The sequence below is a fragment of the Rattus rattus genome, chromosome 13 (assembly GCF_011064425.1).
Source record: "Rattus rattus isolate New Zealand chromosome 13, Rrattus_CSIRO_v1, whole genome shotgun sequence".
NCBI lineage: Eukaryota > Metazoa > Chordata > Mammalia > Rodentia > Muridae > Rattus > Rattus rattus.
Window position 1 is genome coordinate 63,276,424 of NC_046166.1, and position 24,400 is coordinate 63,300,823.

The following is a 24,400-nucleotide window of genomic DNA, read 5'->3' on the forward strand; positions in this document are numbered from 1 at the left end:
TTTCTATTGGTTTGCATAGTATTTATTGTTTTCATATACACAAGGCTGATTACTGTAACAGTTTACACTTTGAACACAGACTATTATAGAAGTACTTGACGGTTTAGAAAACCCCTTCCTCTATCGGACATGCTGGTGCGATCCTCGGACAGCCACAGGTCCTTCCCCAGCAGAGAACTTCGAGATGGGACCCTGGCTCCCCTTTGAGCCCTACAGCAAAGCCTAGGGGCTCCTTGCCTCAGTTCTTAAATTTCTAACACAAGGAACCCCGAGTGCACTCTCAGGGTGATGATCTCCCACTGGAAGGTGAGTTAATACTGAAACTGAGAGACAACATAAAAAAATAATAATAAATCCAGTTTATCCATACGGCTTCAGAGGTCACAGTAAAATCAGTGTAGACTGAGTGAAGGGAAGACCTGCGTGTGTGCACCTGTGTCATGTCATTCTGGGAAGAGCAGTCCCTCCACGGGGGTGGGGGTGGGGCGGGGACGAGTGGCATGTGGTGTGTGGGGGGGTATAGGAGACTGGTACACGAGGACAAGGGGCTAAACTGATTTCACGCCGTTTCCCGCGCCCTCGGTCCAGAAAGATCGTGTGAATTTCTTACAAATGAGGTTGAAGTCAAAAATCAAAACAAAACGCAAACAAACGGATCAACCATCCCAGCCACGGTAAGCCCTTATTCGTGTCTGCACCCGTGTGCTCTTTGGGGCTCCTTATCGGCTCCCTTCTCTCGCCGCCTTTGTCCTGATTCCCACAGAGATCCATAGTCGCTAGAGGCAGGACTGAAGACTGTAGGTCATGCGTCTACAGCCAGTCATTCATGCGAATAGGAGACTAAAGGAAACTCCTTACAGAGGTCATGCCGGGGAGCTCAGAACGCGTGCGACCCTTCAGTAGCCCTCTGGTCCAGGTCTCCTCCCGTGTGCATGACAAGAGTGTGTGGAGTTCAGGGTTTGGGTGTTGAGGTGTGATCCTGCAGGACACAGAAAAAGGAGTCACTTGGGAGCTCTGTGCTTCCTTCCAGGGCAAGCCACCAGGAGAAGCAGTGTCCCCAAGCAAAGCGGCAAGCTGAGACTGTAGTAGCACAGGCTGAATACGTCCCACCCTTCCCTGATGTCTACCCAGATGTTCCAGCTCACTAGCTACCCGGCCTCGCTGTTTAATGCAGAGTAGATGAGCTCTGGGACAGGGAAGGCCCCTGCTGCCAGGAGGCTGGGGGGGAATTTCTTCAGAGTAGATTCTTGGGCTTAGAAAGCGGCCATTCTTTTCCTGCGACAGGCCCTATGCTGAGAAAAAGGCGAGGCTAGGCAGACATCCCTGATGCTCTCAGTTGAGGTGGGCCTACAACATACAACACCGATGTCTGCTCTGTGTTTGCCCTGGACAAGATCGCTGGCTCAGGAAGTCATGACTTTGAAATTCCTCTGGGCTCTGGTCCATAGACTCTGTCAACTCTCCCTGGCTCCTGGTTTTGCATGCTTGTGGTGGACTAACTCTGTAACGAAGAGAGCCCTTGAGGCATCGTCTCTAGAATAGTACATCTCAAGCCGGGAAGCAACAGCTTTGCTTGTGAGGTCCAAAACTGACAGCCTGGGATTCACAGCAAGACATCATTCCTGCCTCTAGGACTGTCTGCTGTGAGGCTAGCCTCCTTCTTTCCTTAAAAAATCTCTGTCTCTCTCTGTCTGTCTCTCTGTCTCTGTCTCTTGTGTCTCTGTGCATGTCTGTCTCTGTCTCTGTTTCTCTGTCTCTTGTGTCTCTGTGCATGTCTGTCTCTCTGTCTCTGTCTCTCTGTCTTTCTCTGTCTCTGTCTCTTTTGTGTCTCTGTGCATGTCTGTCTCCGTCTGTCTCTGTTTGTCTCTCTGTCTCTGTCTCTCTGTCTCTGTCTCTGTCTGTCTCTGTGTGTGTGTGTGTGTGTGTGTGTGTGTGTGTATGTGTGACAGAGTCTTCTGTAGTTCAGGCTAGCTTGAAACTTCCAGCCTCCTGCCTCCGCATCCCAGGTGCTGGGATTTTGGGCATGCACCATCACACACAAATAACTTCACATCTTCCAGCAAACACCGAAGACTCTATCAGTGGGCATCTGGGAGCTGGTGAGGAAGAAAAGGGCATTTATTTTGGTGGTTTTGGGGTTTTGTTTTGTTTTGAGATAGGGACTCATCTTTAATCCAATCTGGCCCAGAACTCATTGTTTATCACAGTTTTGACTTCATGGCAATCCTCCAGTCTCAGCATCCCGAGTGACAGGGGGACCCGTGTGGTCTACCGTGCCCGGCTGGGAAGGCCGTTAAGGTGAAGAGAGTTGATGGTGTTCTGAGAAGTGGCATAAATGTTGGAAGTCATTCTGAGGAGGAGCTGTTCCCAGGCATAGAGCTGTCCTAGGCTCTATGGGTGACAGAGCCTCGAGTGGGTATATTGGGCATGACCAACGTGACTCACCTCTCCCAGGGGGGAGGGAGAGCCAAATGTTTTGCTTACAGCTGCAAAGACTAAAAGCCAGGCAGGCATTCTTGCTAGGGAGAGCTGTGCTGGGCTTGAAAGGTGAGATTCTGCCCCTCCTGGGCTACCTTCTCCTTTTATCCCACTGAGAGGCAGTATGTTCATATGGCCCCCTCCCATCAATGCTGTCATCCTCCCTGCTCAACTTCTGTTCCTGCCCCAGACTTGTCCTCCAGCACTTCAGGCTGCCCCTTTACCCATTGGTTAACAGACACTGTAGAGAGCCAAGGGTCAGGAGCAGGAATTCTGAAGCCAAACTGTCCCGGGTTTGAACCCTGCTTCTGTCCTTACTCAGCTGCTCTGCAACTCAGTTTCCTCTGCCGTGACATGGGGCAGCAGCAGGACCCATCAGCGTGATGATGTGTGCATGTGCTGATGACAGGGCCATGGAGGACTGGAGTGGGGTTTGGGGGGTGTGAGGAGGACCCACAGAGGGGTCAGGGAGCCTCAAGGGAGCAGGGAGCATGCTGGGCTTCTGAGTCTCTGGCTCTTGGAAAGCGCTGCCCCATGCTGTTTCTTTCCTAACCAGCTTTGCAATTGCTTTGGCAGGATTATGAGAATGGGAGGGTGGGGGGGGGTGTCCCTTCTCCGCATCCCCTACAATGCCCACCCCGGAGCTAAGCATTCCTCAGAGATACAATGAGGGAGAGGTTCTAGGCACACAGGCTGGTTTCCCACTTACTTCACTGCCTCGTCCTAAGGGAGGGGAGGGCTCAGCCTCAGAGATCAGTAGGCCCCTTTCTCTGGGAGGTGGGTGGTAAACTAAGACTTCAGTGGAACAGAACCAGGTCCAGCTGGAGCCTGGCAGAGCAGGGGTGGAGTAACAGGAGCCTTCAGGTTATGGCCAGGCCTCCTCCCCAGGTCACGCTCTGAAAAAGGTCTCCTCTCAAGGCTTAGGAGGCGGCCCCTCCAATGTGCTCAGAGCGCCTGCGCAGACAGGATCTCAGATTTTTCTCGCCACGCTGTGGCACCTGCCCCCACATCGGTGACGGTTTCTCTTACCAGTCTCCCTTTGCTTCTTACTCTGAGGTCCTGGGAATGATGACAGATTCTAGCTCGAAACGAAGCAAGACAAAACATGCCTTCCTACTTCTGCCCATTGAAACATTAGCTTTTTTTTTTTCTCCCAAAATACTCTATCGTCAGAAAGGATGGAAATCTTAAAGCCACACTGTTTGTGAGGAAAGTATCCCCTAAAAGGAAAATGGAGAGAGGCACTGGGCTTCCCTTCCTCAGCTCCTTGGAGAGTCCTGGAGGGAACAGCCCAGCACATGCAGAGGGTATCGAGAACTAGTACCCATCCTGGGGCCGCCCCATGGCCTATGCTCCAGTACTCTCAGCTTCTCGCTGCATATTCTTTTCCCAGCTGCCCTGGCATCTCAACGCTTAGGTGCAGTACAAGACCAGTGCTGCCGTGCGCCAATGAGCCTTGACCGCTCAAACAGGAAATGCAATTTTCTGGCTTCTTCACTCTTTGGGCCTAAGACACAAGGGTCTTTCCAATGCAGGGGAGAGTGGCAGGATCAGAGCAAGGCTTAGCAATGCCTTACTCACCAGAGTGTAGAGTCCTGCTGGTGGGTGCCCCTCCTCTACTCGTCCCTCACTTCAGCCTGCTTTTAGATATATGTATTCTATAAGGCTTGAGAGAAGTTTGAGAAGGGTCAAACTCTGGCACAGCAACTCGCCTTTCAAGACGCACGTAATCATAGCAACAGTATAATGATGTAATCATAGCAACAGTAAAATGAAGGATGCTGAGATCCTGAATTTTAGTTGAGCAGGGCTGTAGCGGAGAGCAGCAACTCAGTCTCTCGCAGGCTCAAGCTTCTACTCCTGAACTATGCCCCGGCCCCTGGAGTCTGCATCTTAAGACCCCAGATGACTTAACCGACATGGACTACGCTCAGAAAAAGATCACTGTTGACCCTCGCGCTCTGTAAAAGCCCTTCCTCAAAAGTAAGAGCGTCTGTCGCTCCACAGCAGCTCTACAAGAAAAGTGTTGCCATATTGCGCGGACAGAAGTGCTGAGAGGCTCAGGAAGGTCAACTGACTCGCCCTGAGTCACACTACAAACAAAGCCTGTCACTGATGGAAGGCCAGAGTGCATACACCCTTATTTCCTCCTCACAACACAACACTTCTCATAGTTACTATCTGTGCCTCCCTCCCCTGCCACACCTACTGTGGCTGGAACCTGGGGTTTCGGGCAGGCTGAGCATGCGCTCTACGGCTGAGCCACACCCTGTTCTGCACACATTTCTAATTGACAAGTAACAGATATCAACTGTTACTGTTTCCATCTTTCCTTGAGGAGTATGAAGCTGGGGTAGTTGAGTGACTTAACGTCATGCAATTTGGGGATGGGGGTGGGGAGGAGTCTTGAATCTGGATTCCAAGGCTAGTTTTTAACTCTGGGAAGCATCGAAAATGCTTCTCAGGATTCACAGTAGTTCTGGTCCACGAAGTGTGGGCCTGGGATTAGCAAAGACTGAGTCACTGCTCCCTAGGGAAATACAAGGCTACTTTCAGGTCAGTCTCTGGTCATGCATTCCTCAGCCAGCGACTCCATCAGCTGCCTGTGTATTTCCGTGGGAGGGTGGCACATGCATGTATGTGGCTCCTTCACTCACGTCCACACCATTGCCATTAACACCAGAGCCCTCAGAACTCATCTCCCCTGGACAGACAGAACTTCAGTGCAAACAGCGAAATAACACGGAACCACACTGTCATTAAAAATAAAGGACAGCATGAGACCCAAGACAGGGTGGATCTGGTGGATCCAGGGTCACTCAGTGGTCACCCTTGTCTTTGTGTCTGGGAGTGGGTGGGCACAGAAGCACCCGGTGCTCAGTTTGGATTTCGAGTAACATTTAGCAAGTAGGAGAGGAATGACGAGGTTCAACGGGATGGCCTGCAGGGTGAGGGTGGGGGGCAACCGTGATGGGAATGGAGCCTGAAGCACCTTCTTGCTGAGGATGGGACTCTGCGGCTCTACAACCCTCTGGTCAGACCTGGGCAGGAGTCTGCCACTCTACGTTCCTCTGCACACTACCCTGGGGAGTCACCTACCCTCTGCCTTTTGTTGGCAGAGGGCTCAGACCAGGCTGCTCGGAATTCCTGACTCCTAAGCTCAGGGGGTCTCTCTCTCTCTCTCTCTCTCTCTCTCTCTCTCTCTCTCTCTCTCTCTCTCTCTCTCTCTCTCTCTCTGGTGTGTGTGTGTGGTGTATGTGTGTGTATGGTATGTGTGTGTGGTGGTGTATGTGTGTGGTGTGTGTGTGGTGTATGTGGTATGGTGTGTGTGTGTGTTGGTACATGTGTGGTGTGTGTGTGTGGTATGTATGTGTGGTGTGTGTGGTGTGTGTTTGTGTGGTATATATATGTGTGTATGTGTCTGTGGTGTGGTGTGTGGTATGTGTGTGTGGCATGTGTTGTGTTTGTGGTGTGTGGTTTGTGTGTGTGGTGGTGGTGGTGTGTATGTTTGTGTGGTGTGTGTGTTGATATGTGTATGTGGTGTATATGGTGTGTGTGGTGTGATGTGGTGTGTATGTGTGGTATGTGTATATGTATGTGGCATGTGTATATATGTGTGTGTTGTGTGTGTGTTGTGTGTGTGTGTGGTTTGTGTGTGGTATATGTGTGTGTTGTGTGTGTGTATGTGTGTGTGTGTGGTGTGTGTGTGTGGTGTGTGTGTGTTGTGTTGTGTGTGTTGTATGTGTGTTGTGTGTGTTGTGTGTGTGTGTGGTATGTGTATATATGTGTGTGTTGTGTGTGTGTTGTGTATGTGTGTGGTATGGTGTGTGGTGTGTGCATATGTGTGTGTGTTGTGTATGTGTGTTGTGTGTGTTGTGTGTGTGTGCAGTATGTGTATATGTGTGTGGTATGTGCATATGTATGTGTATGTTGTATGTGTGTTGTGTGTGTGTGTGGGGGTATGTGTATATGTGTGTGTACGTGTCATGGGGAGGGACATGTCGACGTCCTTGCAGATCAGCTACAGCGAGTTAATGAAACATTCTACTTCTGCTCTGTCCTTCAGCTGCCTTCCTGCTGCCACCTTCTGTTGAGGGCATAGGTAAAACCTCAGCCAACAGAGTGGCCCCGCCGGCCACCATAAGACAGGGTAGAAGAAGACATTTTCCCTCCCTTCCTCCTTTAAAAATGATTCGAACCTTTGGGTCATTTCCAGGCCACGATCAAGAGCTAATCTTTAAATCAGCAGATAGGCAGGACCCTCCTGGCAGTGCCAGGGTTAACACTGTGACCTCCTTAAAGCTGCTGAGAAGTCAGGGCTAATTTTACTCTCCTATCAGCTCTGCCAATCCTCATATTGTCCAAGCGCTGAGATATGTTGAGAAGCATCAAGTCAGCACTTCTGCTGGCCCAGGAGGCTGTGCGGGCCCTGGTTTTTTTTTTTCCCCCAGAACACAGAAAACCAGTGACTGCCTGCTGTTTGGCTTTGGGCCCTGAGAGTTCTGGGGGCGGGGGAGGGGCAATAACCCAGTTAGTGCTGTGCATGGGGCAGAGTGTGAAGCTTGCTTGTTTCCTGCTGTCTCCCACCCCGACGCATCCTGTACTGAGCTGCCCCGAGCTGAGCACAATGAAGGACCTCGGGGCAGCTCAGTACAGGACCCCTCAGGGAGGGCAAGATCAGAGCTGGCTGCCAAGGCTCTCGGGTACTGCAGCCTGCAGATCTTCACTGCATAGCCTGGCCCACCCCTCCTTGGCCCTCTGCCCTGATGCACACCTGTCGCACACTAGTACAGCCCTTAGCCATGAAGACCCTTCTCACTTTCAGAGAAGATACTACTTATGCCTTGGATCTGCTGACTTAGTTCCTTCTCAGACATCGAGCGAGCAGACTTGTTCTCAGAACAGCAAGAGAATTAAAGCTATGGCAGGTTAGGACTCCAGCGAGCCTTCAGGTTTAGGCCTAGCGTGCTTTCTGACCGTCACAGGCTCAACGGTCTCAGCTTGTTCTGCGGCATCCCAGCCACCGACCTCAGAGTCCTGTGCTGGGTTTCTAAGAAGGAATACCAAGACCCACAGAGTATTTTTCATACTTCAAAGCACTATTTTAACATTATACTGAGACAGCTAGACGTGGTGGCACATGCCTTAAATTCCAGCACGGAGGCAGTTGGATCTCTGTGGGTTAGAGGCCAGCCTGGTCTCAGGACAACTAAGGCTATATAGAGAGACCCTGTTTATAACTAAATTGCATAGGGATTGAAGGTGTGGCTCAGAGGCAGAATGCATACTTAGAATCCATGAGGCTTTGGCCCCACCCCCTAACACGGCCAAAAGAGATAAAGGAAAACATAAACAAAATAAACCCAAGCCCCTGATTCTGTGTATTCTCCAGCAGACCTGCGTCAGAGGAGAGGGACCCGCCTCTCCTGAAGAGGAAGTGGAGGGGCAGAGACAGGCTGGTTTGAGGAGTGGGACACTATGGGTCTGGTTGTATCTCTGAATTACAGTAGTGCAAGGATGGGGTGGGTGGGGAGCAGCAAGCAGCTACCTCATCGAGGACCATGCCAGCAAGGACGAGAAGGCCACTGTTACCTCCCAAGGGGCTACTTGAGGAGAGGTCACTGTTTGCCCCTTTTCAGGCTGGCCCGCTTCACTATTTGAGCCCCCTTCCTGCCCTCTATCAGGTCCGGCTGGAGTCCACTCCCTCTTAGCTCCACCTGGAGACAGCATTAAAGACAGAAAGTAGGAATCAAATAGGCAGAGGAGCAAGCACTCGCTGGAAGTGACAAGGGACAGGACATCGAGGAGGAGGAGAAGGAGGAGGAAGAAGAGGAGGGAACACCGTCTGCCAGAAAGGTAGCCGAGAGGCAGCATTGCAAAGTAGAGGTGAGGCAGAGGTGAACTTGCTGCGGCCTCCAGGGGCCTGCAGCGCCTCGGTACCTTAGTAAGTTTCATAAAGGACTCAATGTCTGCTTCCAGATCCCCAGGGTCTGCCAGGGGTCCCTCAACAATCACCTCCTCGTGCTGCTGGGTGTCGATGGCACCAGAGGAGTCCACCTGTCGGACGACTTTTCGAATGATCTGGAAAAAGAGAGGGAGAGAAGGAGGGCTGGTCAAACTGTCAGGGCAAAGTCTGAGAAGAACAAGTCTCCAGCAATGGCCTCAGGAGGAGGGGCAATGTCCTCCTGTCCCTTGGAGCCGAGAAGAAGCCTTTCTCTGCTGCCATTCATGGGAATGACAGTGGAGCTTGAACTGGGGAGCACTGCTGCTGGCAGGCATCGGCAACCATCGGCTTGGCCATGCACAGTGCTGCCTCAGCCTCCCGCATCCCATTCTGCACCCCAGAATGGATAGAGGCTCGTGTTGACTATCATGCCTCTCCAGTGCCCGAGGACAGAGGCGACCCTTTTAATCTAGATGCATCTGCGCCACTCCTCTGCTCTGTGTTCATTTACCCAAATGGTAGATGAACGTGAACCATGGCTTAGGCCCTTAGGAAGCGGGGGGGAGGGGGGAGTGGGGGTGGGGGAACAGACAGGGGCCTTCACTCCCTATGTGAACCCTAGTGAAACACACACGGGCCATATCCTGCTCTCTCCCTTCGCTTTACGGGGCAGTGCCTGCCAGGCTATGCAAGCTTATCACGCTGAGATATGCTGCCGTTTTAACGAGTTCCTGCAGCCAGTCTATTACGGGAGCTCCACAGGACAGTTCCCCATTCTCTCACAGCACATTTCAGGGCCAGCTTTCACAGGACTAGGGCTATGTGTTTCATGGGAGCTGATCCCTCTGATTCATGCTGAGGTAGGCTTTGCGTTTATAAGGCCCTCAGTGTTCCGATTGCAAGGGACCCAGAGGTCTCGCTTCTCCCGAGTTACCCCGAATCCCTGAGGTGGTGGGCCACAGCCCGCCTACCCTGTTAGGGCAGCAGTGAGAAGCCGGTCTAAGCTGAGCTCCTCTGCCTTTCTGCTTTTGGTCTCACCTCAGCGTCTCCTCAACTCAGAGGCTCTGCCCTTACCTTCTTGGTGACAATGTTGCCCTGTTCGTCTGTGAACTGTTCCTCTGTCACCTGCTCTCCTGGAATATTCTGAAGCTCATCCCCCTGGAATTAGAAGAAGGGACAGACCCAGTCCGGTAAGTGGGATTGTCCTAATAAGAGCAGAAGGCGAGGACATACAAGGGAGTGGCAGCAACAGCCGTGTCCGGTCGAGTCTGAAGCTCAGCGAATAGTCCCAGCCAAACAAAGGCTCTCATGCTGTCCCAGCACCATGTTGGGTCATGAGCCCTGAGGCAGGCGGGAGCCAGAACCCGCAGGGGCTTTGCGTGTCTGATCATTGCGATGGCAACAACATGGCGTGACCGTACAAGTTCCTGAAGGCCCCCCAAGAGGAGTAAGGGAGGGAATACCGTGGACATCATAGCCCCAGAGGTGTCTTGTGTTCCTAGAACAGACATCCTAAGTCCCAGAGCTGAGCTTCTTTCATTACCCACTGCTGGGTATTGGGTATTCTGAGCCAGGTACCACAAGTGGCCGTGGCTCCCAGCACAGACCGCAACCAAAGAGGCCCTTCCTGCCCTTACGCGCTTGTCATATCTCCTGACTCGAGTTGGTCTTCTCTCAGCATCACCACGCACACATGCACCCACGCACGCATGCACCCACGCACGCATGCACCCACGCACGCACGCACGCATGCACGCACACACCGTAGGGTCCCCTCAGACTGTCCTCCGGCCCCTGAGGTCCGGGCCCCCTACCCTGCCGCTTGCCTGGTGTTACCTTCAGGAAGACCCGTCGGCGGACCACCCTGGTGGAGATGGTCTCCTCGTCGTCACTCAGGCCCTCGCTCTCCCCCAGCTCTTTGTCCAGTTCCTGGTGGATGTGCTTTAGGACAAAGCACAGGGAACCCTTGACAATATGCATCACATTCTGACAGCTGACCAGGAAGAAGCCTAGCAACACCAGAGTGACCAGGAGCTGCGTGATAAAGGTCCACATCGTCCTCCCTTCCCTCTCCTCACCAGCCTGGCCCTCCGGGGACCAGGGACACCAGGGGATCAGCTGCTGTGGAAGTCCAGTTTCTCATTCTCCTCTCGGACTCCCAAATCCCATAGAAGCCCCTTCCAGTCTGTCTCTTTATCCTCTTGCCTCCGTATCTCCTGTTTATTCTAAACGGGAGACCGAGCGATCTCCCCCGAGAGCGACTCTCTCAGCTGGGACGGCGCGACCCAAATGTCCTTCCTGCCAAACGGCCTGGGATCTCTCCTCACACCCCAGAGGACGTCAGCCTTCTATAATTTTAGTAATTTTAGCTCTCAAGCCAGCTGCTGGAGCTGTCCAACTGGGAGGAAGGGAGACAGCAGGTGGTGTGACTCGGGCTCAGGAAGCACATGTCAAAGTCACTGTGGAGAGGGACACCAGGCTTGTCTACAGGAGCCAGAGGGAACGCTTCTCATGCAGGGACTCCATAGGACAAGATGTCCCGAGAATGCAGCTATGTTCTGTGTTTGTGGGCCGCTGTTGCCGTGATGAGAATGGCGTTGGCCAGGTCTGGACCCCATAATAACCAGGAAAGTTAGGGCTTATTTAAAAAAACAAAACAAAAAACCTGAGGGTGGATGAGCAGTTTGTTCGGACACAGTCAAGTGAAGAAGTGCTAGGCCATTGCGATTCCTGTCAGCGTAGAACTGGGGTTTAATTTTAGGCCTAACTCAAAGGCTCTCCTCAGGTTGGGGTGAAGAGGCTCACGGAACAGGACTCTCTCACATCGCACATGTGTTCAAAGGGTGGATTCACAAAGGCAAGCACGGTAGCAGCTGAGGATTTCATAGTGTGGATCAGGCTGTTCCCCTCCGAGTGTTCGTTAGCCCATGCCAGCATGGAGAACGCAGCCTAGGGACACAGTAAACTAACGCTACAAATCACCACTATGGGGGCTCAGGAAAGTCAGGCATCTGTTCCCAGGCCTCATGAGATAGGGGTCACTGTGCTTTCCTGGGTGCTCTTTAGAATGCTGTGTGGCTCCCACAGCGTTGGTGAACACAGCCACTGTGCGAGACAAGGGCAAGCACCATCCAATGTGCTCCGCCCTGCAGGCATCCGCCTGTTACACAGGTCAACACGTCCGCCATCCTACCATGTTAGGGTCTTCAGTTTTTTTCCATTTTAGCTGAAGGTCAAAGGTTATGGAGTCATGGTAGGATGTCTACATAAGAAGATGACGTAAGGGAAAGAGATTTCATACCTCTATCACTTCATATCAGTGGGAAAAGGCTTAGAGATAAAAAATCCCCATAATATCCAAAACCCACAGGTCGCAAGGGAATCTTTCGTTCTAGCGGAGCTAAGAAGTATCGAGGGTTGTGGAATTAACAGAGATGGAATGATTTGCAGAACATGTCCAAAGCACTGTGCTTGATCCTAGCATGTACACTCACGTGTACACACACGTGCACACAAGCACATACACACAGTTCAACTTGGGACATTTCCTATCTCCACCCATTTCCTAGAAGAATTAGGTAGGTTATAGTCATTTAGGATCCACACTACGAATCCCAATGACAAAGAGGTTTAATGAAAGTGGAACTTAGAAAACCATTTCCCTCAAAGGGTGCATTATCTTCCCTGGGGGGCTTGTCAAAACCATTGGGCGGGTCTCAGGACACTGAGGCAGTGGGATTTCCATTTCTAAGTTGGTTATGTGACTCTCTGGCCACAAGAGTGTGGGTCTAGAAACCAAGAAATCCGGACACTCCCAGCTCTCGTTCGTCCTGTGACCCTTAACCTCTTCCTTATGCTTTCTTCCTGTATAAATTCAGGGGTCAAACACACGATCTACATCTGGAATGTATTTCTATGCTCAGCCTCTCTCCTCCACCAGGCAGAGGAAGCAGGGGGAATGACTGCCTGGCTTTGTCTCCGGGGATTCAGAGCTGTCCTAGTGACTGTCACCTGTGTTTGGACAGAGCTTGGGAGGACAGGGTCTGTGGTTAAAAAAAAAAAAATGACAGGCTGCTTAACTCGTGCCAGCACACACACTTGGCCGAAGGCTTTCTGAACCAAACACCCGGTGTGATTCCTAGCAGTGATTCAGAGCGGCGTCTCAGGAACCCTGGAGTCTTTGGAGTTACCAAAGGTGTTCCACCAGGGAGAAGAACAGAGAGAAAGGATAGGGGAAGGGAGGGTGAGGTGGGGACAGGTGGCGCTGGCAGAGGAAGCTGCACTGGGTGAGGGGCTCAGGTCACGTGTACCTTAAGCACACCCATTACAGAATGGTAAGAACGCACACTCAGCAAGAACTCACAGGAGATCTGTGTTCACAAGGTTATGTGGGGAGAGAAGATGAGGGTCCCCGTGCAGATGAAGCAAGATTGGTCACGACGGTGGGACTGGAGAGTGGAGAGGGAGGGTGGGAGGGAAAGCAACAAAAGGCAAAACCAAAGAGAAAGGGGGGCGGGGTCAAGGGAGGGAGAGGAGGGGCCAGGATGGCTAGAGGGAGAGGCCCAGAATGACATTCTGGAGGGAAGGGAGTAATGGGGGTCCTCTGCTCACTCTATCACCAATGGGGACATGGGGGTTCACAAAACACAGCACTGGAACGTGGTCACACAGAGAAAGTGGTCCCTACGTGGCCACCGGAGTCCTAGCACACGCTTCTCTCAGCCCCAGGCTCTTTCTAGAGTGTGATGGACGCAGCCAGGAGTCGTGGTGTACATCTGCCATCTCAACACCCCAGAGGGTGAGGCACCCCCATGCTACATCGTGTTTCAAACCCAAAGACCGGAGCCACAAGGCAAGACAGGAGCCAGGACGGAAGGAGCAAGCACGACTGCACGAGCGAGCCCGGTGACACGCTGGGACGTCAGCAGTCCAGTGTTAGTGTGGGACACCCCACAGCTGTAGGGAGCGATGCCGACCACTGTGGTACGAGCCCTTCCCTTCCAAAGGAGAAGTCAGGACGGCTAAAGGGTAGAGAGTGACATCACCACCAGTAAACACACCTGGCTCGGGACTCGGGTCCTGAGCTTCTGAAAGGAGAAAGAACAAGAGGTATGGCACGATAGCTCAGCAGGTGACAGCATGTGGCGACTTGAGTCTGACCGCCAGAACCCATGGAGAGGTGGAAAGAAAGGAATGAGTCCTCCAAAACGTTGTCTTCTGACCTCTACACACACGATGCCTACCCCTACATCATGGGCACGCACACACACATATCTCCACACTAAATAAAGAGCAAACACATAAAAGAACAAGCGAAGTGTCCCCCCCACCCCCGGAGGCTCTCACCTGCACCTCTTGAGAGAAGGCGCTCTCCGATGCCCACAGACTTGGGTCCTTGCCGGCCTTGGGGCTGTCGCTCTCAGGTGGCCCCCTCTGCACATGCTCCCTGGTGGACACCACCACCTGCTCATATTCCTGAAGCGTGCCGGGCTCCGGCCCTTGGATGGTGGTGATCCTTCTCTGGAATGAGTGTGGGCCTTGCGTGACCTCCTCTTGCCAGGAACTTTGTGCGGCCTCTTGTGGATATGCTGCTGCTGAACCCTGTTTATACCAGTCCACTGTTCTGGGGTCCGGGACAGGTGACAGGTAGCCAGGGAGAGAGAAAGGACAGCTGTTCAACTTCAGCCTCGGCTCTGAGGTATTGTCCCCCGCCCCCTTCCCCCATTGGCCTTGGCTTATCGAGGATGCGGCCTGTAGTGTCCTCTAATCCTCAGGGCTGGGAGACTGTGACCAGCCCGTGAAGATGCGTACGTGGCCCAGCTGCACTTCTAGGTGGAGAGGCCACGGACAGTAGAATCCCTCCCTTTATGTGACTGTTTCCCTTCTCCAGCTCCCAGAGCATTTTCCTCACAGTAATGACCACGTCGCTGGGCTCTCCGTGCCCGTTACCTCCTATCCTCCAGACCTTTTTCCTCTCTACCTTCCAGCTCACCCACACAGGACAGTCCTCATCTGGAAAAGCAACCACTCTCTTCCCCTCCAGAGGTGCTCTTTGGTGGGTTCTGGAGAGCCATGTGCCTCAGGAGACCCTGTTAGCGCTTCCTAGCTTCCAGGACTTCTACACCTCGGAACATCCCAGGGTTCAGAGCCACGTGTATGGTCTGTTCACAACACGTACTCTACCCCACAGTTTGTCCAGAGCACACATGTGCCTGTGCCACTCATCAGCGAGTGACACCTGGCCCTCGGTGTCCCTCTGCTTTTTTCTCTTTACATGGAGACATATCAGCCAATGAACCAATCTGGTTAGACTTTCAAAATACATCTGGAGCCCAACCATTCTCAATGCTGTCTCCTGAACTCTGATGTTCCTGGTCACCATCAGGCTGCCCTCTGGGCAAAGCCCTCCACCAGTGGCCCTCTGCCTCACCCAGAGGCAACCACAGACTTTGGGGGACCCCACGGACTAACATGTCAAGCCCAGTTCTCTTCCTGCTCTCATCTTTGCTCTGCCCCAGAAGCACTGACCTTCTCTCTCATCGTCACTGGTGTAAGTCAAGGTACAGTCTACCTGACAGCCTACGACCCGGGAGTCGCTTTCCTCTACTCCCGTGGTTCACCCTTTCGGTATCTGCAGTCTTGTGGGACTGCCACCCACTCAGGGCCTTCTCTCTCCCCTCACCTGTAATTCTGATCACAGTCCCTTCCACAGAGAGCCCCGCCTCACGCCCCACTTCCCTGCTTTGCCTCTCTACCCATCGCTGGGCGCTACCCAGCTAATTTTCTGTTTGTAGTTTATCTCTACCTTCTTATTTGAAATTTCCTATTTTTCCATTCTCATGCTAATGTGTTATGCACGTGTGCATGCGTTTGTGTGCATGTGTGCGGGCACACGTGTGTATGGGTGCCCGTGCGTGTGTGTGCACATTGAGAACCACCCTCTCGTGCTCTTTCTCTGCACTCACCGAGGCAGGTTCTTTCTATCACACGATTTGCTGACATAGCCGGTTTGGCTACAGCTGGTTATGGGGTCCCCGTGCCTCCACCTTCTAGGCACACCCACCCGAGATACGTGTGGGTCCTGGGGAGTCCGACCCTGTTCCTCACCTTCGTGCTCTTAGCTACCATCCCCCAAGCCAACAAATTTTCCACTTTAGTTACAGTTCTCCCTTAATATCCAAGAGAAACTGGTTCTGTGACCCTCATGGGTGTCGGACCGCATGGATGCTCAAGTCGCTTCTGCGAAATGGCACGGCATTTCTCAGAACCCGCACACACCCTCTTGCGTATTTTCTGTCATCTGGGACTCTACTTGCTGTTCCCAACAGGACAGAAATGCTATACGAAGGGGCATTTACTGCACTGTTTAAGGCACAGCAAGGAACGTCTGTATCTGTTCGGTGCGGCTGCCTTATGTAGTTGAAGCCGTGACTTTGGAAATCATGATTACGAGGCCCTGGTGACTTCAAAGGGCAGCTATAAATCTGATGATGTTTCCGTTATCTTGTTGTCTGTCAGTTTCCCCACTAGAACATCCTTGCAGGCAGAGATTCCTCTGATTTCCTCGCTGCCTTTTTACAGGAGCCTGACGCATAGTAGCTCGTAAACGTGGTTAATGAGTGAGAGAAGGGACTATACCCATCCACACTGGATGCTGACCAACCTCGCCGCACAGCCAGGAAATGGTTGGACCAGGTCTGAACCTGCCTTCAGTGAGCCCGCTGCTCTGGCAGAGAGGTGCCCAGCGGACAGGAAGTGTTGCATGAGTGAGTGGCCATACAGGGGCCCCAGGCATTTCGCTATGACCCTCGCAACTCGGTCTGTCCGTGTCTTCCCACAGATCAAAGCCTGGTTTTAGGAAGCGACACAAATTCTTTGCCATCTCCTTACGCAAACACGTCCTCCCGCAGTGGCTCATTCCGAGGACCCCAGGGATGGCCCTGATGGGTCTGAGGTGTGTACCGCCTGCTCCAACCACAGGCGCCATGCTTTACAGAGAACTCACAAAGCTAAAGGACGAGATCAGGGAAAGGGTCCCTACACCAGCGCGGGGACACACTCAACTCATGCCTGCACTCCTCTCTGCCAGCCCGGAGCCTTTGTCTATACTCAGCACAGTGCTGGGGTCAGTGTCTGCAGAGATACAAGACTGTGGTGTCAAGAACCCAAAAGCGTTAAGCCCCAGTACCAGGGTACAGCCACAACTCCATCAGGGCATCTCCCCGGATCCTCTCTGCATCCCCCCCCCCCCGCTAGCCACGAATGGCAGGAAACTGGCCTTTGCAGCTCGTAGTTCCTTTCTGATGGCTGGTGGCCGCAGAAGCCTTCATGTTTAGAATACAGGATGAGCGGCATCCAGACCTTCAGCCTGCACCCCAGGAAGTGCCAGGATAGTTGACCCCAGAGCCCAGGAAGACAGAAGAGGCCCACAGACCATCCTTACCTGGCCTGGCTTCTGTCCAGCACCTGCCTCACTGAGGGTGAGTCTGTGATTCGGGCGTGAACTCGCTGCTGGCCTGAAACAAGAGACACTTCAGTCTCTGTGTCCTGCTCTGTGCCTGAGACTTCCTGACTCTTCTTTTCTGACCTCTGACCTTCCTCCTGACCTAGCAAATCTGCCAGGCCATTTGTGGCATCTGAATCCACTGTGTCGTCCTCCACCAGGTCCTGAGAGCCCAGCTCCGGGCCCTGCGTGTCCTCTGAGAGTGCCCCCTCCAACTTCCACTCTGGTATGGCGTCAGAGTCCTCGGCCTTGCTGCACTCCAGAGAGGAGTCCTCAGCAGTGACCAGGGAGGGTGTGAGGCCCGAAGACCACACCTGCATGTCAGACATCTCCAGCATGGTGTCATGCTCCGTGGCCACCAGGGGGATGGCGTCTATGACGGCCACTTCGTTCCAGTACTGGTCTGCACACAGTGGAGAGGGAAGTGCGTAGTGCAGGGAGGCGGGGGACAGCAGCTCGTCCTGCAGCGAGGAGTAACCTGGAAAGGCAGACAGAGGGCAACATGCTCCAGAAGCGATTCCCGTCACACGCGCTCACGTGCAGGACCACACGCACTTACACACGGGCACGGCCACAGAGAGGCATGCACATTCAGGGCAGGGGGGCTTTCCAAGCTCCAAGTCCAAAGCTCAGACCTTGTGGCTAATGCCGGGACACCCTGGCAAGAGAAACAAGGCTCTGACCTGGATGGGGGCAGCCAAGGGGTGAGGGTAGAGAAGGGGGCTCCTTTGCTGGAGGGCAAAGAAACACGATTGAAATTTATTCTTATCCAGCCCGGAGCACTAGATAAAGAAGGCTTTATCCAAAGGACTTGTGCTCCGATCTGTCCTGATCGATCAGATGAAAGCCCCAGTCTCCGTGGCTGGCGGAGGAAAGGATGCTCTTTGTTTGCTCAGTCTTTCGAGTCCTGTTGGGAATGTACCTTGTGGGGAGAGCGCAGCCCACCCAGGATCAGGGTCAGTAACAAGGCTGCCCTGGAGGGGTCTGACAGGGGACACTGAACATCCACAGACCTCAGTGCGGTGGTCAAGTGGGAAACAGGCTTCTGGTTTGGCATTGAAGTGACTTTTCCTCAAGGTGCATATTGGTTCCACAAACTCTGAATGATCTACAGTGGCACAGGTGAGGGTTCTAAGGGGTCAAAAATGGCGCAAGGTCAGAGGGCACCATGGGTTCCAGCACACCTGCCCACAGCGCTTCATCCACAGGCCCTGAGCTACCAACCCAGCTCTGCTTCAGCGGGGACCCAGCACAGCCTGAGGCCAGCAGCCCCTATGCTGTTCTTTGCTTTGGAAGTGAGTCCTTGACCTTGGCTCCCTGGTGTTCAGACGTGACTATGAGTAGGCATGCCTGTACATGGGGAGTTTGCGTGTTGGGTGGTCGTCAGTGTCCCCTCAGAGGTGCTCCAACCCTCCTGCATCCAGGAGTCAAAAAGAGGTCCGTTCGTTTTCAGGAGAGGGTGCCAATCTAGAGACGGACTTTTCTAACTGGCATAATGTGTCTGAGGACCTGGCATGTGCCCACAATTGTTAAAGACCCAGAAAAAGCGAAGGGTTTGCGTGCGTCTGTCTGTGTGTGTGTGTGTGTGTGTGTGTGTGTGTGTGTGTGTGTGTGTGTCTCACTTGGATGCAGGTGTACAGTGAGGTAGGGCTACAGTGTTTAGGAGCCTTCCATTGTCTACTCCCCAAGCCTAATGTTCGAACCTCTCAGTCAGCCAGCCCCTTCCCAGTACCCACGGTCTCTAGACCTTAATTCTTATCCTTTATGGCCTAGCTTGCTGAGTGGCTCTCAGCTCTGGACATTGGCTCTCCCATGCTCTGTGTCTAGCAGCACCGTCTCCACTCAATCCCTACTCCTCCATGTGCTCTGCCAAAACACATTCACCAGTGTCTGATTCTTCCACAGGTGCTGTGCTGGAGGGCCGGGAGATGTATGCACGCACGCATGCACGCATGTTCTCTTTTTAAACACTGCTTGTTGTGGGTCTCCCGGCAAATGCTTTTGGCTTTTGCATGTCTGGAAGAATCTTATTTTTGTTCTAATTTCGTTTCTAACTTTTTTTTTTTGAGACAGGGTCTCATTATGTACATGGATGACCAGGAATTTGCTTTATAAATCAAGCTGTGCTGAAACCTGAGGCCAACTTTCTGCCTCTCCCTTCTGACTGCTGACATTACAGGCATGCTCACTAAACTTGTTTTTTCTCTCTCCTTACGATGTACTCCACGTTGGCTTCCAACTTACTATGAAACTCGTGTTGGCTTGGAAGTTTCCTCTCCTCCTCCTCCTCCTCCCCTCCTGAGGTGGAGTCTCAGCCATGTACCATGAAGCCCTGACTGGCCTGGAACTTGCTACACCAGGCTGGACTTAAATACACAGAGATCTGCCTGTCACCTTGTTTCTTGAGCAGTGAGATTGAGAGCATTGATATATATGTATATTATATATTATATATATTATACATTTTTTCCTCCTCCCCATTTCCCCATTCCCCCTTGTTTTTCAATCTTCTTCCTGTCCTCTCTGCCACCACTGGGGAATGACCCTAAGTCTCACATATTCTAGGTAAACTCTCTACTGCTGAGCATGCTCCGAGCCTTGCCTGTCTTGCTTCTTTGACAGCGTGTTTTACTTTAAACCCATTGGTTGCGTGCTCATACTGTGTTCTAGGAGACATCTTCTACCAGTTTGCTTATGGTATGCCTCAGTAGAGTTCCTGTGTGTGGGGAGTTCATTATACTATATCAATGCATTTATCATTTTCACATTAGAATCCTTTCAGCACATATGTGTAAACATGTACACATATACGCACATATATGTACACATGCATATATGTGCACACACAGACGCACATACGCTTTCGGAATTGTCCCATAGCTCACTGATGCACTCTACGTCCTTCCTCTCCTCCCTGTGTTTCAGTTTGGAGAGGGCCTGGTGATACTTTGCGCACACTGGGCAAATGCTCTACCACTGTTCCAAGTGGAGTTGTGGTTTGAATATAAAATCACAGTTGCTTGGACTGGCCTGCCATCCTCGTCTGCGCATCTGTGTCAGTCTGTCTCTCCCCACCCCCCATTACTGATTCAGTTTTCCTGCTTCTGGTTTCTGGTCATCTTTGGCTGCCAGGCATCATGCGTTTTACCTCTTTGGGTGCTGGGTATTTTTTTGTAGCGTTGTACGTCCTTGGCTGCTGTTCTGTTACAGCAGTTTGTTTGGGGAGCAGTTTGGTCTTGTCGCGTTTTCTTCTCAGGGGTTCTGGGCAGATCTTACGCATTGCTCCAGCTTGGGTTGATTATTTCCATTTTCTGAAGCATGACCCTTCTTTGACCTTAGCTCGAGTCTGAATGGTCAGGCTAGCCTTGGGGAATAGTCAGCTGAAGTTTGCAGGAGACCTTCCAAGGGACTCTAGTGTTCTCCCCCCCTCTCTTTCTCTTGTTTTTGTTTATTTGTTTGTTTTTCAAGACAGGGTTTCTCTGTCCTGGAACTCCCTCTGTAGACCAGGCTGGCCTCAAACTCAGAGGCCTGTCTGCCTCTGCCTGGGATTAAAGGTGTGCTCCACTGCCATCCGCCTCCATTCTGACTCTTGTCAGATGTCTCCTTCCTTGCCTGATACCTTCTGAAGCTGCTTAGTTTTATGGGAACTCGGCATCTTCCCCTTAACCCGGGGAGATCACCTGGGCTTCCCTTGAGGCAAATCTAGTCATCAAAGGACTCACTTCACACGTGACTCATGGACACACTGACTCTCACATTCCCATGTCATTTCTCACAAAGTGCTGTTCATAGATGAGTCTCCAGCTTTGGGCAGCACCATTGAAAAGCGTGGCATGTCTAACCCCCAGACCTTGGCAAGAATTGGTGTACATCATAACCATGTCATCAGATACAGCCATTCTGTCACGCCAGGAACCTCATCAATATTTCAGGGTGGCGGACTTCTGCTCCCCTCTAAACATCAGAGGCTCTGGAGAGCATCTGTAACTCTTCCACCTTGAAGCTTCCACGGTGTTCACGTGAGTGGCAATTTCATCCAAGTTAGGTGTGAGTGGAGAAAACCCACATATACTTTCTGTTCGTTGTCACTGTAGGTGACTGCTTTCAGGATGTTCCCATTCTCAGAGGACCCTACCCATCCACTCAGACTTAGGATCAGTCTGAGAATCTCAGCAACTATGGCACCGATGAGGACGGGCATCACTGTTAGTGTGGTGCCATGGTCCCTATGGCCTGTGTACCTTCAGTGTGTTGTCTCACGAGGCCAAGGGTAGAGAAGACCCTGGGAGGATCTACACCTAAGTTTCAGAAGTGCCAGTCTTTCCAGGACTCTTGCAGTCCTGTCCCGCTTGGGTCAGCAGCCCATCTTCCAATGTATAGGTCTCCCAGGAGGATCAGAGAGCAGTCACATACATAGGCCTGAAGCAGAGCAAGCCAACAGCTTAGCTTGCCTTTCTTTCTCTCTTTCTTTCTTTCTTTCTTTCTTTCTTTCTTTCTTTCTTTCTTTCTTTCTTTCTTTCTTTCTTTCCCCTTCCTTTCTTCCTTACCCCGGGGACACAATGACCGAGTCTTCCCTCAGTAACCCGTATACCTGGACCACATTGTTTGGGCTTCTTTGGTCGAGTGAGAGGAGAGCGGGACTCCAGGTGGCCTTTCTCCGTATCAGGTCCTTGTTGACTCGTGGGGATTACTTACTCTTGTCGGGGCCCTGGGTCCACATTCTCCAGCACCATGTTACATTGTTTTCTGAGGGCTTCCCCCAGCCCAGGAGCTTCACGCTGGGGTTGATGCGAGCTTCTTGTTCCTTTGACTGACTATGCGAGCATGGTGAGCCCGTGTTAAGTTCCTCCTCTGCTGGCTTTTGCTCCTCTGGTGTCACCTCGTTCTTGGGTTTATTGAGGAGGCTTTACTTGCAGATCTTGCTTGCGTTGGCTTCGTGAGTCCAGTGAGAGTTGGGAGGGACTCCCGGTGACCTTTCTTCTTATCAGCTCATTGCCCTGGGTCTGTACTAACCCACATGCTGTCACCATCCTCTTAGCTTAATGTTAATAGCAAACAAACAGTGTGGACATGCAACCTGGACCCAGACAGGAGTCACCTTCACTAGCTATATCATTAAAAGTTGACATAAATGAAGTACATTTTATTTCCAACGAGACATCAAGACAGATGGAGCTGACGGTATGAGATACCTGCTTTTTTTTTCTTTCTATATACGGTTTTATTTATTTATCTTTTTAGAACATGGGGTTATTTTGGGGGTTCTGTTGTTCTTTTTCTTCTAGGCATTTTTTTCTTTGTGCTTATTCTGTGGGTCTGGGTGGTCCCCTCTTATGTAGGACAAGCTAACTAGCCTTTGGGCCAGCTCTCTTTTCTCACGACAGTGCCGGTCTACAGGTCAGGAAAAGCTGCCATGGGAAGATTCCTCTTAAATAAGGACCCCCACTTTCCTCCCCTTACCCTCTCCTATTCTGCAGGCACTGCCCTGAGTCCCTGTGCTTCAGATAGAGACAGGAAGAGGAATGAGGCAAATCTCTCAGAAACTGAGGTGATGGTGACAACCTCTGAGGCCTTGTGAGAGGACACACAGAGACGGCGCGGGGGGCCGGTACCTCTTCCTCCCTGCTCTCCAGATCCCTTGCACCCTTTCATTTCTGACCAGAAGGACATCAGGTGTGAGATAGTCTCCTGCGACAGGGATGAGGGCGGGACAACCACATATAAGCCAATCCTGACGCCTTGGAAGCAAAAAGGATCAGGCCAAGGCTCAGTGTATGGGATTTGCCCCCGTTGAGGGCCACATGCCCGCAGGCTTCAGGGCCTAGGCTCATCTGGAGATCTGTGGGCTTTTAGTGCGTGAGGCTCAGTGTGCTGCACAGGGAAGCCAGATGTTCAGAAGCAACTCAGCAAAGCAGGGAGAAGGAACCTTTGAAGATGATGTTCTTTTGCTCAAACCCCACCACACAGAACCCAAGGTTCTTCTGATACTCTTATGGCTGCTTCCTGATGTCTCTTAGGCCTCTGTCTTTTCTGTCCCTATCACCTAGCTCCTCCATTCCTCACTATTTGTGAACCCACCAGGCACGCCACCCTTCTGGAATGTTCTTTCCCTCCTGATAACATGTGGCCCATTCCCTCATCTTTGTGCCTTTGTTCAAATACAGCCAGCCTACTACGCTACTTAACCCCACAAGTCCCCTTATTCTGGCCCATCGACTCCCATATTCCATAGAACACACTATACATTCTCACGCATGTTATTCATGGGCTATCACCACAGAGGATTTTTTTTTCACAGAGGCAGAATTTTGTTTTCTTGTCTTGTCTGAGAACTGGCTTCACTCCCCTCCTAGAAAGGCACCTAACACACAGCTGATGCTTGGAAATAGATTAGCCAAACGGTCTGGCCAACTGCCACAGAGCCTTACCGCAGACACAGAACACACAGAGACTTGGTCCCACTTGTGGATTGGGGCCTGCTGAGTGTTAAAAGTCTTCCGGTCTGATTGGAGACAACAGTCCTTCTTCAGACCCAAGAAACTCTACGAGTCTGACAGTTCCATGAACGTTAAGTTAATTTAAAGGCATGAAAACAATCAGTGGATTTAACTCAATTGACAGCATGGGCAATATCAAGAAGCCCATTGCCCACATCAAAGATCCAGTGTTTAGTCACATGCACTTCTCAAAGCTTACAGATGTTCTCAGCTTCCCTTTGTCCTTCTGTGAAGGAGGAGCTGGCTTACATAAGGGCTCCCCATAGGGTTCCAACCAGGTTCCTAGAGGCCAGCTACAATCCCCATAGCTGTGGATCACTGTTCTGGAACCCTCTGGATCTGAAGAGTGGGTGAAGCATACGCATCAGCAGCGGCCACAAGGCAACGCAGACAACACGCCATGCACACGCAATGGATGCCCATGGAGACAGCCATGAAGGGGGGTGGGGGGGGTCTAGGAGTCCTCTGTGACATGCACGTGTGAAATCTGACAGTTCTGTACACTTGGCCAGGTGGACACAGTGGAGAACAGGAAGTACAAGAGAATGAGTAGTCAGGATGAGGTCAGAGGCAGAAAGAAAGGGGACAGGACGTGATTGATAGATGAGCCCCACACCCAATGGGGCCAGACAGCACGCTTCAGGAGACACAGGACATGAGGGAGAATGGGGAGGTTTGGCATGCACAGGCCCCACCTGGCTGAAGGAAGCCCTGGGTCCAGCCTAGTCTAGAACTCACCTGCCCCTGATACTGCCCGCTCCCTGGTGGTACCACAAGCTGTGACTTGGGTGCCCTTGTGCCTCACATGTACACAGCTAGGGGCAGCCTTTACAGCTAGCAGCTTGGGGAGCACTGCTGTCACCACAGAGCTGTGCATATCGCAGTGTGGGACACCAGACGACATGTCCCGCAGTTGACAAGATTTTCAGAGTTAGTAAGCAGCTTGGAATCTAGCCTGACTTCTAAAGATGAAGAGAT

The 24,400-nt window shown here is 52.0% G+C and overlaps 1 protein-coding gene across 4 annotated transcripts in view; it reads right to left on the reverse strand.

The window, feature by feature from the left end:
• The window catches only part of Ank1 (ankyrin 1), a 176,086-nt gene continuing 151,686 nt past the window's right edge, over positions 1–24,400 (reverse strand). Inside the window, exons 39-45 of one of the 4 annotated variants that reach the window (XM_032919514.1) lie at positions 17,017–17,403; positions 16,866–16,938; positions 13,769–14,045; positions 9,497–9,580; positions 8,494–8,559; positions 8,071–8,195; positions 1–979 (exon numbers count right to left, since the gene is read on the reverse strand). In XM_032919514.1, coding sequence (XP_032775405.1) covers positions 8,097–8,195; positions 8,494–8,559; positions 9,497–9,580; positions 13,769–14,045; positions 16,866–16,938; positions 17,017–17,403 — 986 coding nt within the window. In that variant the 3' untranslated portion in view covers positions 1–979; positions 8,071–8,096. Of the gene's footprint in view, positions 980–8,070; positions 8,196–8,418; positions 8,560–9,496; positions 9,581–10,258; positions 10,950–13,768; positions 14,046–16,865; positions 16,939–17,016; positions 17,404–24,400 lie in introns of those variants that run through there. The other 3 variants (XM_032919511.1, XM_032919513.1, XM_032919512.1) reach the window with 3 other exon arrangements.